General features: G+C 44.1%; 1 protein-coding gene across 1 annotated transcript; it reads left to right on the top strand.

Moving 5' to 3' along the window:
- The first annotated feature begins 1,839 nt into the window (after positions 1-1,839).
- On the top strand, positions 1,840-9,941 carry DOK2 (docking protein 2). The gene is made up of 5 exons (XM_027865493.1): positions 1,840-2,098; positions 3,180-3,461; positions 3,785-3,893; positions 5,150-5,334; positions 6,252-9,941. Exons 1-5 carry the CDS (start codon positions 2,036-2,038, stop codon positions 6,876-6,878), a joined length of 1,266 nt encoding a protein of 421 aa, XP_027721294.1. The 5' UTR covers positions 1,840-2,035; the 3' UTR covers positions 6,879-9,941.
- The last annotated feature ends 7,473 nt before the right edge of the window (positions 9,942-17,414 follow it).

Here is a 17,414-nt window from a genome sequence, read left to right on the forward strand (position 1 = left end):
TGTATAAAGCTAGCTATTATCATTACTACTACTATTATTATTATTAAGTGACTTTTCTATTCTTGATCTGAGGGCACATGCTAAGGGTTGGGAAAGAACTTGAAACTTATCATATGAGTTCATCCTCCTTGGGTTGTTTAAGAGTTGGGAGTAGGGAGGAGACAGGGAGAAAAAATGGTCCATAACACAGCTGAAGACCAGCATTTGATACTCTGACCCACTTCTAGATACAGTTTACCCACAATAACATTCTGTTTCCTTTAGTCTTAGATCTAGATAGAAAATGCTGCATACCCATGGGTGGAATTGCTTTGGGGTAATAGCCTAACTTCACCATAAAACAATCGCTCGAGTTTAGTTTTCCTTTTGCACAAGCAAATGCCATTTGCAGCAGAGGGTCTGAGATCCAAAGGACTTTGTCTGCCTCAATGGAGAAAACTGTTCTAGGAAGGCTTGCTGGATTGGCAGTCACAGTACCTGGGCTTGACTCCTAGCTTCATCACTTACTACTTTTGTAACAATTCTCAAGTCAGACAGCCTCTTTATGTCTTACTCTTCTCCCCTATAAAATGAAGGGATGGAATGGGATGATAAAAGGAGACCCTTTTCCTTCTAAAGCCTATGACCTTGCATGTTTACTTCCAGAGTAACCTGTAGCTGTTAGCTCTTTCCAATGATTTCCCTATCATATGCCTGTGCAGGTTCTACCCAATCTCCCATGGGGACATTGGGTTTTCCTAAACTACCTTAAATCTCTGGATAGAATCTGGATTCTGTTCAGGAAGGTGGGGGCTTTTTTTTTTTTATAGAACCATAATTTCAAATATCACCTACTTTTTCCTTCCCTTCTTCCCTACCCACATTTTACCTTAATCCTCCACCCCTTGCCCTCTGCCTCCAATCCTCCAGGTAGCATATAGAAGTGATTTTCTCTAACATAGATATTGCCCTAAGGGAATTTCTACTGGTCAAAGGTAGTACATCTGTTCTAGGAAGGGGTTGAGGTAGGAAATAAGTCCTTTCTATTGGTGTTCAGTGTGAATATCTCTCTTTGTAGGTGTGTGTGTGTGTGTGTATGTGTGACATATTCCCAATACATACACATATATAAATAAATATATAACATATTTTTATATTTTATATATTCATATATTATTATATATTATATTCACATATATTTTATATATTCATATATTCTTGTCTTGGACAGTAGAGGTCCAGGAAATAATTTAAGTAACTTAAAAAAAAACCTTTAATAACTATCTCTTTGTGGAAGGGTGGTATCTGTGTAGGTGGGCCTACATGTGCATTTGTGGTAAGTCTGGGTTCAAATCCTGACTATCCCTTGTGACAGAAGTGACAAGTCAATTCCCATCTTTGAGTCTCAGTCTCCTCATTGATAAACTGAGTAGATTGGGTTAAATTCTCTACAAGGCCCCTTCTATGACTCTAGTGCTGTTACTCAACTCTTGACATTACTTCAGGCAAGCTATTTCCCATCTCTGGGCTTCAGTTTCCTCTTCTTCAAAATGGCATGAGAAATTCTCTAAGTTCCCTTCCAGGCCAGCGTTCTATGGTTTTATTTGGTAATGTTTGGGTATGTATGTTTTTCTAGACTGCTTTCATCGCTGAAGTTGACTTTTGCGTCTACTTGTTTCCACAAGTCAGACACTGTATGTCTGTAAATCAGCATGAGAGGCAGTCTGCATCCGTCCCCTGGTTTCTGTGTAGTTTTGAGTCTCTCAGTTTCTGTCTCTGCATCCCAAACGACGTATGGGCTGGTGCTTAGTACAGCTGAATCTTCTTTCATGCTCTTTTTCTTTCTAAGCTGAGAATACAGGAAGCTAAAGTGTGAAACCCAAGTCATCGAAAATACCGCACGGCCTGTCGTCATCAAGATAGACCAGTGAAAGGCCGGGGACTCCAGGCAGAGAGGAAACAAATTTGAGAGAAAAGGGGGAACCAGAAGGAGAGTCCAGAAAGGATTGTAATAAAAGAATTAAGCAGCAGGCAGGGATATCGAGATGGTTGAGAGATGAGTGAAGTGATAGTAAAGCAAGGCTTCCTGTACTTTCAGCAGCAGCAGACTTTTGGGAAGGTAAGGAGCCTGGGAGTGGTCTGGGCTAAGGGCTGCTACAAGAGGAGCCTCCCTGGGAGCTCCAGACCGCATGTGGATGTCCTAAGCATCCTGAGTACTATCCCCAGGGCTCTCTGTAGACAGATTCTAGCTTCCTGAATGAAGCTTCTAGGGAGGTGGTCACCTTCTTTTCCCCAAGTCCTTGGTCCCAGTTTGTTCTCTTTGTTGTGATGTAAGAATTCCTACTGTTCTAGGGGAGAGAAAGTGGGCAAATTGAGGTGTCCATTGTTCTCTTTGTAGTACCTTCTATTACTGGAGGGTGGGAGAACGGGCAGTGGGGGTGGGGAGGTGGGGGGGTGATTGGGATTGGGGGTGACTTCTCTCCCAGCAACCCAAATAGTCTCACTTGGGGGCAATTTGGGTTTTTTGGTGCTGCACAGTCCCATATTCCTTGGAGAGAAGTTTCTATCCTGACCCTTATATTGATGTCCAGAAACTTCTTTTTCAATGATTATTGGGGAAAAGAAAACAGAAAAGAGGTCAGGGAGAATTGAGGGAAGTTCCCTGAACCTGGGTCCTTTTGGGAAAATCTACCCAGGACCGGAGGGCTCAACTCTAGGCTCTCCCTCTGTTTTTCTCATTCCTTCTTTGGAGTTTGGGACCTGAATGGTTCTATAGTTTGATCTGATTTTTTGCCTTGGTTCTAGTATCTCTCTGTCTCTGAGCCATGATCTATTTGTGTTGATTTTCTTCCAATTTGTGTCTGAATATTTTTCATTTGACTGCCTTCCTCAATTTTGGGCAATCTTTCTCAAGCCAACTTAGCTTGCTCCAGTTGGTCTTGGTTTCAGCCAGCTAATCTCTGTGAGTGTCTAATTCTCACACTCTCTGTTATTCTACCTCTTTAACTGTCAGTGGCAGCAGTGGCTACTGTGGGGTTCTTACTGCCCCTGCCTCTTTCTGAAAATTGCCCTTTGCTCTTTCTTAGTCACAGTGTCACCATCTCTGGCTTGCTTCCATGGCTCTGTTTTCCCATGAGTCAGTAGCTGTCTCTCCAGGTGTCCTACATCACCTCTCTATCTTTGTCTCACCCTGACCTCAGAAGTGGCGGCGGTTCTGGGCTGTGCTGTATGGAGAGTCCAGCTGCTCCTTGGCCCGGCTGGAGCTTCAGGAGGGCCCGGAGAAACCCCGCCGGGGGGAGGCTGCTCGGCGAGTCATCCGACTCAGTGACTGTTTGCGGGCAGCTGAGGCTGGAGGGGAGACTGGCAGCCCTAAGGATACCAGTCCCTTTCTGTTGGAGACCACTGAGCGGTTATGCCTTCTAGCTGCCCCCACCCTTGAGCGCAGTGAATGGCTCCAAGCCATTTGTCACCTGGCTTTTCCGGTGAGGAGCCAAGAGGTTGGATCCTGAGTGGGTTGGGGTAGGAGCTATAGGAGGGGAATTGCTAGAGACTTCCTGGTGGTAATGTCCCACCAAAGGACATTGGGGTTGAAAAGACAGGACTAGGGTGCCCTGGGAGGTAGCAGATTAAATTGAAACACTCCAAGAGATTAGAGGGATAGCTAGTATGGAGAAGGGCAGATTTGGGTGTGGAGAAATGGGCTTTCCAAGTGCTCCCTGGACACAGGTAGGAGACATTGGGATTATTTGGGGGATTGGGACGAGGGTGAAGTGGCTCTTGGTGGAATTTTGCCCCTTTTCTGCAGTTGCAGAGAATAGAGCGGAGGGAGCCAGTAGGGCAGGAAGACTCAACTGCAAAGCATCATGAATTGCCGTGCATGGAAGAAAATGTCCTGTATAGCAGTGCGCCCTCAGGTGAGAGGGAGCTGACCAGATTCCCCCCTGAATTAGTTCTGACTGCTCCAATGCTCTCTGACTGTGAGTGCTGCACGGGTCAAAGGATTGGGGGGAAGGGAGTGGCAGGGCCCCATCCATGGCCCACTTGCTTCCTGCCTTGTGGTTTGGGCTTGGCCCTCTGCTTGGCCTCTCTCTCACCCCCCCAACTTATCTTCAGCTCACCATCACATCCGGGCGTGCTCCAGAGGAGGGGTGGGGGTGGGGACCAGAGGTGTGGACAGCAAGATCAGTCCGAGGTACAGTCCCCTTCACCTTGACCCAGTCCCTTCCCACTTGGTTCCGATAATTTCAGGGTGGTCAGAATACCAAGATGCCCAAGTGAGGGTGGCAGGGTCATTCTGAAACCGTCATTTTCCTGATTTGTTTTTTTCTGGATTGTTTATACTCCTGAAGTATCTGATGGTAGACCAAATCCTCTTTCTTCTCTCCTTTTCCCCAGTTCACACACCCTTTCTCACCCAGTAAATGAGGGCAGTTGGAAGTAAAGAGGTCAAAGTGAAGACCCCTCCCCCACCTTCCCCATTTCAATCTTTCCCCAGGTAGGCACCAGTATCTATGATGAGTGGAAGCTAGGACAAAGGTTTCACTTGCAGCTGGGCCCCATGGATGGGAGTTGGAAGACTTGAAACCACTGGGGGTTCTGGCAGTAGCAGCAGCTGCAGGAAGGATGTGGGCTTGATGCTTGGAGTGGATGTGGCTGGGGCTTAATGCCTGCTAGGGTGAACGTGTCAGGTTGAAAAGAGGGACTCTTTTCTGGAAGATTTGGGGAGTGTGGAATCATTCAGAGAGATTCTTCTTTCAGGATAGTTGGAGAAAGAATGTTGCTCTGTGGACCTTCTGTACCACTCAGAGCCAAGATGATTATGGCCAGTTTCTTCCAAATAGCCTCTTTTTTCATAAAATTTTAAAATATCTTTTGTTTTTACATCACCTTTGTCTTTAGAAAATTTTATTGCTGTCTTCTGTTTTTATTTCATCTGTATTTCTCAATATATATCTTCCCTTCCTAGGGAGTCATCCCTTATAACAAAGAACAAAAGAAGAGGAAAAACAAATAAAAAAAGCAATTCAGCAAAACTAACCAACACATCCACCGAATCTGAGATTACATAGTCCCCCTTTCCTCTGCACGTCTGTCATATCTCTTCTCTGGGGCTAAGCATGGTTAGTGTAACTTTGCAGCATTCCCACAATTACCTCTTTCCCCTCCATAGTGACCCCGAAGAAGGATTTTGTCGTGACTGTAAGACCCACAGAAGCAAGTGACCGGTGCCGGCTTCAGGGGTCTTATAAACTTCGGGCAGGAGAGAGTGCCCTAGAGCTACGGAGTGGCGCTGAACCAGGCATTGTACTGTATACTTGGCCCTATAGATTCCTTCGACGATTTGGGAGGGATAAGGTAATAGAAGACTCTGTGTGTGTGTGTGTGTGTGTGTGTGTGTGTGTGTGTGTTCATGAAGGGAGATGGGACATGATGAAAAAGTTCTGGGGAAAAAGGAGGTGAGGTGGGAGAAGAAAGGTGATTGAGGGTTAGAGAAAATATAAGGAAGAGGAGGATTAGAGAAATGGGAGGGATGGGCAAGGATGTGAGGGAAGTCAAAATGTGATGAAGAAGGAAAAAATGGGTAGAGGAAAAAGAAGCAGGAAATGAGATAGTAGAGTGTGAAGAGTAGAATGAATAAGAAAGAGAGCAGGAGTGTGAAAATAAAGTGGCAGACACAGGAGAAAGGAACTAGGGAAGGAGGATGAGGAAGAGAAAGTGATAGGAAGGAGAGGTAGAAAGTTAGGATTGATAGAGAAGGTAAAGGGAGAGAGAATTGGAAAGAAGAAAGTCTTTGGCTATTAGAGAAGAATGAGGGCATAAATACTAGGGGCATGGGCAGAGCTGTAACTGGTAATTTTTGTCCAGGGGCAACTACTAGAGAACACTTGGGGCAAGCAGCATCCTAAGTGAAGGATGGGACCAGGACACTGCCTGGTGTGGGGAAGACAGAGACCTCAGACCCTTGTGTGAAGCCATTCTAGGCAAGGTTGCAAAGTAGATGAGGGCAGGAGCTCATCCTGGTCCATCTGGCAGCCTTCTCTTTTAATGAGCTATTTTATTCTTGCTAACCATTTCCTAAACTCTGTTGTTTCTACACCTCTCTAAATTTCTCCTCCCAAGCTGGGAAAAAAAAAAACGCCTTGTTTAATTTACTCTAGTTACTGCCCTGGGCACGCAAAACAAAAAGAGAAAAAATCTTGTAGGGAGATGGGAAAAGGTGGATTGGAGAGGCAGGCCAGTAACAGTCCTCTTGCTCCCACCTCAACATCTAGGTCACGTTTTCCTTTGAGGCAGGCCGGCGCTGTGTCTCAGGAGAAGGGAACTTCGAGTTTGAAACCCGAAAAGGCAATGAGATCTTTCTGGCTCTGGAGGATGCTATTTCTGCCCAGAAGAACTCTGCCTCTTTTGGAGCCTCTTCTCAACCAACTGTAGTAACATCATCCTTACCACTACTTGAAAACCCATATTCCCGGCCTCATGACTCCCTCCCCCCACCCTCCCCAACCATTCCTCCTTTTTCCCGTTATCCCAGAGCCCCAGAGGGTGAGTATGCTGTACCCTTTGATTCAGTGGCTAGGTCCCTGTTGGGGAATAGCCCCAGAGAAGCACTGCCTACCCCTACCCGTCCCTCAGTGGACCCGCTCTATGACTGCATTGAGGAGCGGCTGTCACATCACCCGGATCACATTTATGATGAACCGGAGGGAGTGGCTGCCTTATCCCTGTATGACAGCCCCCAGGAACCCCAGGGGGAGGCCTGGAGGACACAGGCCACAGCTGATGATGGTCCCACACGATCCTGTCAAGGTGTACTGGGTGACTTCTTGGGGGCTGCCCTGCCTGGCTGGTCTGAGGGAGCTGAGTATGACAATGTGGTCCTCAAAAGGAGCTCAAAGTGATGGCCAAGATGGAGAATTCAATGAGTCCAGCCCTCAGGATGGTCATAGGCCTTGATTATGGTACCAGCAGTAACCCTGAGGGGTAGGAAAGGGGGAAGAAGGGGTTGAACCAGCTCTTTCTCTCCCAGTCTTCTCTTGTGGCTCCTTGCCACACGAAGACCCTCCTCCCATCCTAGGAGAAGAGAAAATTCCTCTTTAGGCTCTTTCCACCCAGTGTTTGCAGGATGAGTCAATATCCTGAAGCAAGAAGGGTGCCGTGGATAGAGCCACACCCATTCACCCTCTTCCTCCTCCTCTTTCTCTTTCCTCCCCGCTAGGAACTGTTACCCTAAAGCAGAACTCTACCCTTATCTCTTAGTTTGTACCCACTTCCTGCAAGCTAAGGGGACCCTCCTGCATTGTAGGAGTCTCACAGGCAACCCCTTTCTTGGTATTGAGGAAGATGGCTACAGTTTTCTGTGAGTCTTGGACATTTCTCTGGTATTAAAACCCATCTCTGAAATGTCTACGTGTGGCATGAGTACTGTGGGGAAGGTAAGAGGTGTGGTTCTGTCAAGGGAAGTATTTTCTGCTGAGAGCTCTCTCTCCCACCAAGGTTCTCCCTAGGATAGGAAGCATGGTTAGTGCTCTGCTGACCTTGGCATCAGAGGACCTGGGTTCAAATTCTGTCTCTGATGCTTCCTACTGTCTGTGTGACCTTGGTCAAGTCATTTGACCTTCTTGGGCCTCGGTTTCCTCAAATGTAAAATAAAATGGTTAGATTAGATGTCCCCCCCAGCTCTAGATCTCTGATCCATATGATTCCTTAAGTCTTCTGTGAATGACTCAACATCCTTCCAAAGAGCCCAGTGTTCTAGAAGGCCACAGAATTGGAATAATAGGAAAGGGTTTAAATGTTCCTGTCTCTCTGCAGACGTCAGAGTTGGTCCTAGGCAGAATGTTGTGTAGTGCAGAGTTTCTTAGCCCTTTTCATGTCATGGACCCTTTTGGCAGTCTGGTGAAGCCTATGAACCTTTTCTCAGAATCATATTTTTAAATAATTTAAAGAAATGCTAAATTTCAATTAGAAGTTAGTAAAAATGAAGTATTTTCCCCCTCTCATCCAAGTTAATGGACACCCCTGAAATGGATCTAGAATCTATGGATGCCAAATTAAGAATCCATGGTGCAGCAGAAAGAACACTGGGTTGACACTTAGGAGACCTGGGTTCTTGTTCTATATCTGCTGCTGCCTTGAAGTATGAACTCTAATAAGCCTCCTTCCCTCTCTGGGTCTCAGTTTCCTCATCTGTTAAAAATAGGGGTGATGGATAATATGATCTCTAAGATCTCTTCCAACTCTAACATATTATGATTCTAATATTATGAAAAGATTTGATTGAAGTCATTAGGTCCTTTCTCTGAGGGACAGTAGCATTTTAATTCTCATCTCTAACAGTGCTGTTAAAGGAATTTCAGATATTAGCTCAACAGGTAAGGATCGTGGCTTTCCCCAAACCCCTGAAACATACCAGTAGGCAACTGTTTATTTTGCCCATGCATAAGCCAATCCTGGCTGACACTCTCCAGGTCTAGTTTGGTACGTTCTCCTTCTGCTTACACACCTGCCACTTTAGTGTAGACTCTCATCACTTCTCCCTTAGATGATCACAACAGGCTTCTAATTGGTCTCCCTGAAGTCTTTCCCTACTCCAATCTATCTTCTACCCAGCTGCCAAAGTGATTTCCTTAAAGTACAAGTCAGACCATGCCACCTTCCCCTCCAATTCGATAAACCCCAGGGTTCTCTATTACTTCTAGGAAGATATATCCTTCTGCTACTGAAATCTCTTCACAACCTGGTCTCTTCCTATCTTTCTAGTTTTTGTATACATTACTCCCCTCCATGCTCTCTGTGGTCTGACCGTATTGGGCCACTTGCTGTTCCTCACACAAAATATTCCATTTCCCGTGCCTTTCACTGGCTGTCTCTCCCTGCACCCCTTCTCCCCCCATCCCCACAATGTTCTCTCTTTTCATCTTTGGCTCTTTCAAGATTCTCCTCAAGAAAGAGGTCCTGAAAAGCTTTTCCAGTCTCCCCACTGACAGTTCCCTCCCCTCAAAGGTTATTTCTTAGGTACCCTGTATGCATCTGTTTATGTACATGTTATGTTTCCCATTAGAATCTAAGTTTCTTGAGGGCAGGGTCCATTTTTACTTTTTTCTTTGTATCTCCAGTGTTTGGCACAGTATCCGTTACCTAGTAAGCTCTTAACGAATACTTGTTGATTGAGAGGAAGCAGGTGGGTTTGTGCTTTGCCCTGTCCCTTTGTCTCAAGTCTGGAACCCTTTCTCTTTTTTCTGGGTTCTTCCTTCTGGATTCCAGTCGAAGATGTCATCCTAGGGATTTCCACTGGACAGTAGTCCAGGTGGTAGTCCCACTGAAGTCCAGAAGAGGCCAGTGTTGGATCATGGTAGATGCTGCTAGGGGCTCAACAGCTGCTTGGGAATTTGGTCCAGGGGAAAAAAAAACAACAACAAAAACAGCCATCACAACTTCGTGAACATGCATTCAGGAGCTGGCTACTGCAGATCCATAAAAGCAGATCTAAAGGCCTGGGGATTCTGCCTCTGAGCTGCTGCCTGACCTTTCTTACCTCATCACCTACCCCTACTCCTGGTGTGTGCGTGTGCGTGTGTGTGTGTGTGTGTGTGTGTGTGTGTGTGTGTGTGAACTTAATTTATGAGTTCCTCCTCTCTCTGTGTCTTGGTTTTCCTTTCCTTTCTGTTTCAAACGGGGGGGGGGCAGGAGATGTCAGGGGGAGAAGTAGGTACAAAGAGGTAGAGGGTAGTAGAGTGGGGAAACTGGGAGAATCAATAGAATAATGGGACATCATTATTACGGAATGCTTGCACCATGCTCTCCTGTCCTGGTTCAGTGCCTTTGTCTTGGGTCCTAACCTTGTATTATGGTGCAGTGTCCCAATGTTAAACCCTCATACTCTGTTCTTTTATATTGTATCCTGGTCAGCTGGTACAATGAATAAAGCAAGAGACCTTGGAGTCCTTGGCCTCGAGTTCAAATCCTGTCTCCTGACTTTTACTAGCTGTGTGACCCTGGATGAGTCCTTTAACCTCTGTTTGTCTCAGTTTCCTCATCTGTGAAATGGGGATAATAATAGCACCTACTGCTCCAGGGTTGTTGCCAGGGTAAAATAAGGTGACACTTATAAAGTGTTCTGCAAACTTTAAAATACTATATGAATGCTATTATAGTCCGGTGCTCTGTCTCAGGAGTGTACTTTTATTTGGAGTCTGCTGCTGTATTCTTCTACTGTTTTGTGGTGTTTTACCTTGGTGCTGTTTCCTGGTGTTGTGTCTCAGATCTGTGCCCTGGCTTCATGTCTTGGCTCTGTATCCTGTTGCTGTATTTCAGTGTTGCCTCCTGGCACTGTGTCCCATTGCTGAAACTTGGCACCTTGTCCTAAGGCTGAGTCCCAGGGCTGTCATATTGGATCCTGGTGTTGAACCTTGGTGTTGTGTCCTGGTGATGTTCTATCATAGATTTAGAACTAGAAGGGATCTTTGAGGTCACCTTGTCCAACCTCATTTTATAGTCGAAGGCACGGAGGCCCAGAGATTATGAGTGACTTTCCCAGGGTCATACAGGTAGTGAGGGGGTAGAGTAGGTGGCTTAGTGGATACAGCGATGGACCTGGAGTCAGGAAAAGCTGAGTTCAAATCTGGGCTCAGACACTTACTAGCTGTGTGACCCTGGGCAAGTCACTTAACCCTGTTTGCCTCATTTCCTGATCTGCAAAGTGATCTGGAGAAGGAAATGGCAAATCATTCTAGTATCTCTGCCAAGAAAACCCCAAATGGGATCATAGAGAGTTGGACACAACTGAACAACAACCTCTTAACTCCAAATCCAGATCTCTTTTCTTTATATCACGTAGCCTCCCATGTTCTGCTGTTATACCTCAGCAGTATATTCTGGGGCTATGCCTCAGTGCTATGCTCTTGTGTTTGCAGCTCCTGGAACCCTCTTGACACTCATGGGGCCCCTTAACACTATATCAATTTCAAGATATTTTGTAGGTATTGGTCAACATTCACTCAACATCAAAGCTCATAAGCCCCCACCGAAGTGTATATTTTTAGTAAGCCAATCAGAAAGAACACATTAGCTCAAAACAAAAGATATTTCATCAAATAACTTAGCTGATTAAATAACAAGAAAAGATGCCCTCTTCCCCATATACACAGGGATATACTCTCCAGTAGATTATTATAATGCTAGCGGGAGGAGAACATACATGCAGAGAAGTGCACGGTCAAAGCACAGGGGTGAAGGAGTATGCATGCAGGGACCACGTGAGGTCAGGGAATGCACATGAAGGGACACATGCAGTATCACTTGTGAATGGGGAGATATCTGAAAGGGCATATATGCAGGGAATGTGTATAGCATGGGCACAGGTATAGAGGCACACACACACAAGTGACCAAGGCACAAGTATGATTCACACCTCCATTGATAAAGGACTGATGATCTGTTCTATGGGTGGTATCATGTTACTCTCTGCTAGACACTGTGTTTGCTCTTCCTGTTGGATGTTGTGTTATCTCTTGGGCTTCTGCACTTGTCTCTAGTGTTCACTGAGTCGCTGTCTTTTGCCATCTTTTGATTTTTGTCCATTTCAGGCCATTTGTAGCTCTCTGCTACCATCTGAGTGATCTCTGTCTTTCTCTATCTGTCTCTCTCAGTGTTTTCTCCCTCATTAGAAAGTAAGTTCCTCGAATGATTGGTTTTTGCTTTTTTCTTTGTATCTCCAGTCCTTATCACAGTGTAGGAAACGTAATAAGCACTTAATAAATACTAGTTGTTTCATTGATTGCTTGATCTCAGAGTGAAATGGGCTGAGGGTGATGGAGTGGGAGAATGATGTAGAATAGTAAGCCTTTCCTTGGGCAGGAAGTATTAAAGTTCTTTTATTCCGTATAGCCTAAGGTCATAACAGTGGTTATCCAGACAGGCAGTCAGCACAATCCAACAGACAGATTCAATTCAAGAACTTTAGTCTTTTGACTATTTCTCTGCTGCTTTCATCAAAGGTCCCTGGCCCTAGTCTATTAACTGACATATGTTTAGAGAGTTCCTTTTAATTCCTGGCAAATACCAATTATTAGTATCTGTTCAACTCATTTTAGGGGCCCTACCCAACAAAATCAATTTAAAAAAAAGTCAACTCTAGAGGTGTGAAGTCGGCATGGAGATGTTCTCAACAGCCAACCACCATCTTTCTGGTTGAAAAAGAATTGAGCCTGGGGCACAGAACAAAAGTATTAAGTGAAACTTAAAGTATTTTGTTCTAATTCCTGCCTGTACTATGGATACCTGCCAGCAACAATATCTCTGGTCTTTGTTTAGCATGCCAGCCAGTGAATAAACCTCAGTGGTCACCCTACATGTTGTATCATGATGCTTTACTTTGGTACCGTGCCCTGGTGCTATATCCTATCAATATGTTCTGGCTCTGCTGACAGTTCCCTAGAATCACTCTTTAAGAAAACTTGGTATAATGTTTGGGTCATTGTAGAACAGATACAGGACTGCAAATTAGCTCCAAACAACCTAAAAGGTATCAAGATAAGCTTCTGTATCTTACATGATTTTGTATGTCTCACAGGACTGGGTACAGTGCAAATACCTTATAAAGTAGAACACATTTTTAGTGATTAAATGAATAAATATAAGAATATACTAACCAATTAAATTCAGCAGACTTTTACTCAGCACTTATGGTGGTCAGGGCACCTTGCTAAATGTTGTGTATGAAAGGATTAAAAACAAAACATTTCATTTTTAAACTTGTAAAATGGACATATTTTGTTTTTATGTCACCTTTCTTTCCAAATATACTCCCCCCTCCCAACCATGGAACCATCCTTTGTAAGAAAGAATAAAAAAAGAAAGAGATATTAAACAAACATTTTAGCAAGACTAATCAACACATCAACTGAGCCAAATAGTATATACACTATTCCACACATATAACCCTCCACCTCTACAAAGAAGAGATGAGAAATGCATTTTCTCATCTGTTCTTCAGGGCCAAGCTTGGTTGTTGTAATCATATTGCATTACTTCTTTTTTTGTGTTCTCTATTTACATTGTTGTAGGCATTGTGAATTATTATTTTACTGCTTCTGCTTACCTCACCTTGTATCAGTTCATATAAGTCTTCCCATGCATGTCTTAATTTTTCATATTCATCATTTTTTATGGAATAATAACATTTTGCTATGTCCATGTTCCACAGTTTGCAAAACATCTTTTTCAAAGAACTCCCAATGTAATAGGGGAATAAAATGTATGAAGGTTATACAACATAGAGTGAGAGAAAGGCAGAGGAGAGCCTCTAATGTACAGAAATATAAATATCTTCAATGCTCTTGCTTTGGTTTTTCATTAAGCAATCCAGGGCATGTTGACAGTTTTACATGCTAACAGTTAACAGATACATTAACTGATCCAAAAGAATCAGTTGACATGTATACATATGCTCATGTATATATGTGTGCATGTATACTTATATTTATCTATACCTATACATAAATGAGAGATACTGAATCATAGTAGCTAAAGAGCTATCCTCAAATTCAGGAATCAACCAATCAATCAACAAATATTTATTAAGTCCCTCTTATGTACTGTATTAGGGGCAGCTAGGTGGTGCATTGGATAGAGTAAGTTAGGAAGTTAGGAAGACTCATCTTCCTGAGTTCAAATCTGGCCTCAGATACTTTCTAGCTGTGTGAATCTGGGCAAGTCACTTCACCCTATTTGCCTCAGTTTCCTCATCTGTAAAATGAGTTGGAGAAGGAAATGGCAAAACCATTCCAGTGTCTTTGCCAATAAAACCTCAAATGGGATCACAGAGTTGGACACTACTGAAACAACTGAACAATAACAACAATAATAACAAAATGTACTATAGTAGGTGCTGAAGATATGGATACAGTGAATGTAACAATCTCTATTCAGAGGGATACCTGAGCTCAGGTAAGTCACAACTTCTTTGTGTATTGGGCCACTCTCTAAGACTTAATTTCAGTGATGGGGCTGATCTGAATTGGTAGAAGGCATTCTATAGTCTGACTCTTTTTGCGCTGCTTGCTCATAATCCCAGCCAATTACTTGAGTTATAAACGCTTTGTTAAGGTAGGGGTCTGCTTCCAGTGTGGAGAATGTACTGTCCCAAGCTTTGGGGGTTTTGTGCAGCTGTTTTCAGAAATACTTTTAGGGACCTGTAAATTTTCAGTTCTTCCAAGGTGCTATGATTAAGGGTGAGGTGGTCACTCCTTTCCTGGCCTGTGCTCTGGTCTATGAGTGACCACAAGCACTCTTTTCTGTCTTGGAACTGTGAGGAGGATTCTCTCTCCACAGCCACTACAAGTTCCACCATGCCAGCACTCCTTCTTGCCCCAGGACTACCACCCAGAACTGTGACCCAGATCCAAGCACGGGCAAAGCAAGAGAATCCTGCATCAGCAAAGAGATCCCTAGAATCCCCCTCTGATCAGCCACTTGATTCCCCCTCAGTCTGTGGGCTGGAAGCTCCAGATGGCAGCTGCCGCCCCGGGGCTGTGCTCGGGGCCTGAGACCCTGGGCTTCTCTCTCACTGTAGACACAGACTTTTCCTACTGACCTTCTAAGTTGTCTTTGATGTTCATGGGTTGAAGCCTGCTCTAGGTTTGCTGAGGCCTGTGCATCCACATTGAACTGCGTTCCTCTCCCAGCCTGGTGATATACCTTTCTGATCAACCATCTAGGTTGTCTTGGGCTGGAAATTTGTTTCACACCGTGTTCTTGTGGGTTCTGCTGCTTTGGAATTTGTTTAGAGCCATTTTTTTACAGGTATTTGGAGGGGTTTGGGGGAGAGCTCAAGCAAGTCACTGCTTTTACTCCACCATCTTGGCTCCACCCGCCCCCCCCATTCCCTGTATCTCTGAAACCACAGGTCGAGATTCTATTCCTATCTTTGTAGGAATAGAAATATATCTCAAAGGATAAAATATCTGCTTTTTTATTTTGTGAAGGAGAAACTCCATTTTGTAGGATTGTTTGGTTGGCCTTTTTAATTCTTTCACTTAATATTTCATATATTTCCATTCCTTTGTGCTATGAAGTGCTCTAAGAAATCTGAGGAGGGAGAGATGGCATTTGACTAGGAGACAGGTAAGACTTCAGGGAAGAAGTGGTACCTACTTGTTCATAGGATCAGAAGTTAGAGTTGGAAGGGCCTTTTTAGGTCATCTAGTTCAACCCCCTCATTTTACAGTTGAGAAAACAGAGGCCCAGAGAAGTTAAATGACCATTCCAAGGTCTTGTGTGGCAGAACCAGAATTTAAATTTAGGTTCTTTGACTCCAAACCCAGTATTTCCACTGTACCACATTCCTTTCCAAAGGAGGAGGAGGATTTCAACAGGTGAAAATGTGGAGGCCTTTTAGTCATGGAGTTTAGCCTTTGAGATTGCACGGAGGTTAAGAGAGGGCAGGACGAGGTCAAGAAACTGTTTGACTTGAAGTTACAGTATGTGGAAGAGAATCATGTGAAGTAAGGCCAGAAAGCTAAGGTTGGAACCAGATTATGAAGGGCCTTAGATGTCAGGCTACAAAGTTTGCTTTTCGTCATATAGGCAGCAGGCAGTCACTGGAGGTTTCTGAGCAAGAGAATGACATGGGCGTATGTGTGTATTATTTTTCCAGCTCTGTGGCAAGATTATTTTGACAGCTGTATGAAGGATGAATCAGAGGGGGATGAATCTAGAGGCAGAAGGACTAAAGAGTAAACTATTATAATAGTTTGGGTAAGAGAGGAAGGGCCTGATGAGAGAATATTAACAGAAGAGAGGGCCAAAGACAGAGTCTTAGGGAATACTTACCCTTAGTGAGTGGAAGGAGAAAGAAGAATCTGTGATAGAAACTAAGAAAGCAGTCAGAGAGGGAGAAGAACCAGTAGAGATCAGTGTCCCAGAATTCAAGGAAGGTTAAAGCGTCAAGAAGAACCCTGTCATATGCTAGAGAAAAACCAATGAGGAAGAAGAAAAGGTCATTGGATTTGGCAATCTTATCCATTGGTGGAATGTGAAAAAGAAGTTTCAGTAGATGGGTGGGAGGCTAGATTGGAGGTGGCTGAAGAATGAGTGGGCAGTGAGGAAATGGGAACTGACTGTAGATTATGCTTCCCCAAAGTTTTATGGAGAAGAAGAAAAGAGAACTATGACAATAGCTTGAGGAACTATTATATCAATGGAAAGTTTGCTCCTTTGTTTGTTTGTTTTGTTTTGTTTTGAAGATAGAGGAGACCTGAGATTGTTTGTAACTTTTGGTAAGAGCCAGTAGAGAAGAGACTGAGGGTGAGAGGCAGAGAGAAGGAAGAAGGTCTCAGAAGAGATCAAAGAGATATCCTTCAAGCTCCCTCAGTTCCTTTCCCTTATAATTTCAAGGCTTTTCTATGATCTCCCTTTTCCTTTAATTCTCAGAGGTTGTGGTGGCCCATTGTTTTTATCCCCTACTATCTTCCCCTCCCCCCATTTTCAATATTCCTCTTTCTAGGGTCTCCACCATTGCCTTCAAAAATGTCCAGATCTCCCTTCTCCATCCTAAACAAACAGACCCTTCTGTGAGCCTGTCATCCCCTTAAACTACATTCCCAACTTTCCTCACTCAGTGAAAATTTGGAAGTAGCCTACATTGATTGCCTCCGTTTCTCTACCATTCACTTATTCTTTAATCCTTTGGGATCTGTTTTCTGTCCTCATAACTCTGCGAGGTTCTTGCCAAGGACACCAATGACTTTTTAACTATCACCTCTTGTGATCTTTTTTAAAGTCCTGATTCTCCTTGATCTCTTGGCAGTATTTGGCACTCTTGACTGCTTGCTCTTGGATACCCTTCCTTTGGCTGCTGTGATACTGCTCTCTCCTGGCTGTCCTATTTGGCAGACTCATTCTTCTGTCTGCTTCTCAGATTCAGTTACTATTTTTGTCCGCTAAGCAGCTGCTCCCCAAGGCCTGTCCTTGGCCCCCATCTTGTCTTTTCTCTGTCTGCACTCTATCTCTCGGTCATTTCATCCATTCCATGAACTCAGTTTTGTCTCTATGAGAGATGATTTCCAAATCAGTATATCCAAGTCAAGTCAAGAAGCACAAGTCAATAAGTGTCAGGTACTGGGAATATAAATATAAGTAAAAATAAACATAGTCTCTCCCCTCAAGGAGCTTACATTCTAATTCTTGGGCGAAGATAACACATAAAAAGGAGTTGAAAAATGGGAGTGGTACATGGAGAGGTACCTACATGGAGGGTAGGGGTGGAGGAGAATGGAGAAAGAAGTCCAGAGGGTTAGGAATAGAGCATAGAGAGGGATGAAGGAAGAGTGAACATAGCTAGCTTAAACTTAAACCTCCTTAAAATGGAGGTTCTAGGAGGAACTGCCCAATCAGAAGAGAGGGCCTGGGGTGGGGGGGGGGGTGAGGTGGAGTGA

The sequence above is a fragment of the Vombatus ursinus genome, unplaced genomic scaffold, assembly GCF_900497805.2.
Source record: "Vombatus ursinus unplaced genomic scaffold, bare-nosed wombat genome assembly UNPS02014778.1, whole genome shotgun sequence".
Classification (NCBI taxonomy): domain Eukaryota; kingdom Metazoa; phylum Chordata; class Mammalia; order Diprotodontia; family Vombatidae; genus Vombatus; species Vombatus ursinus.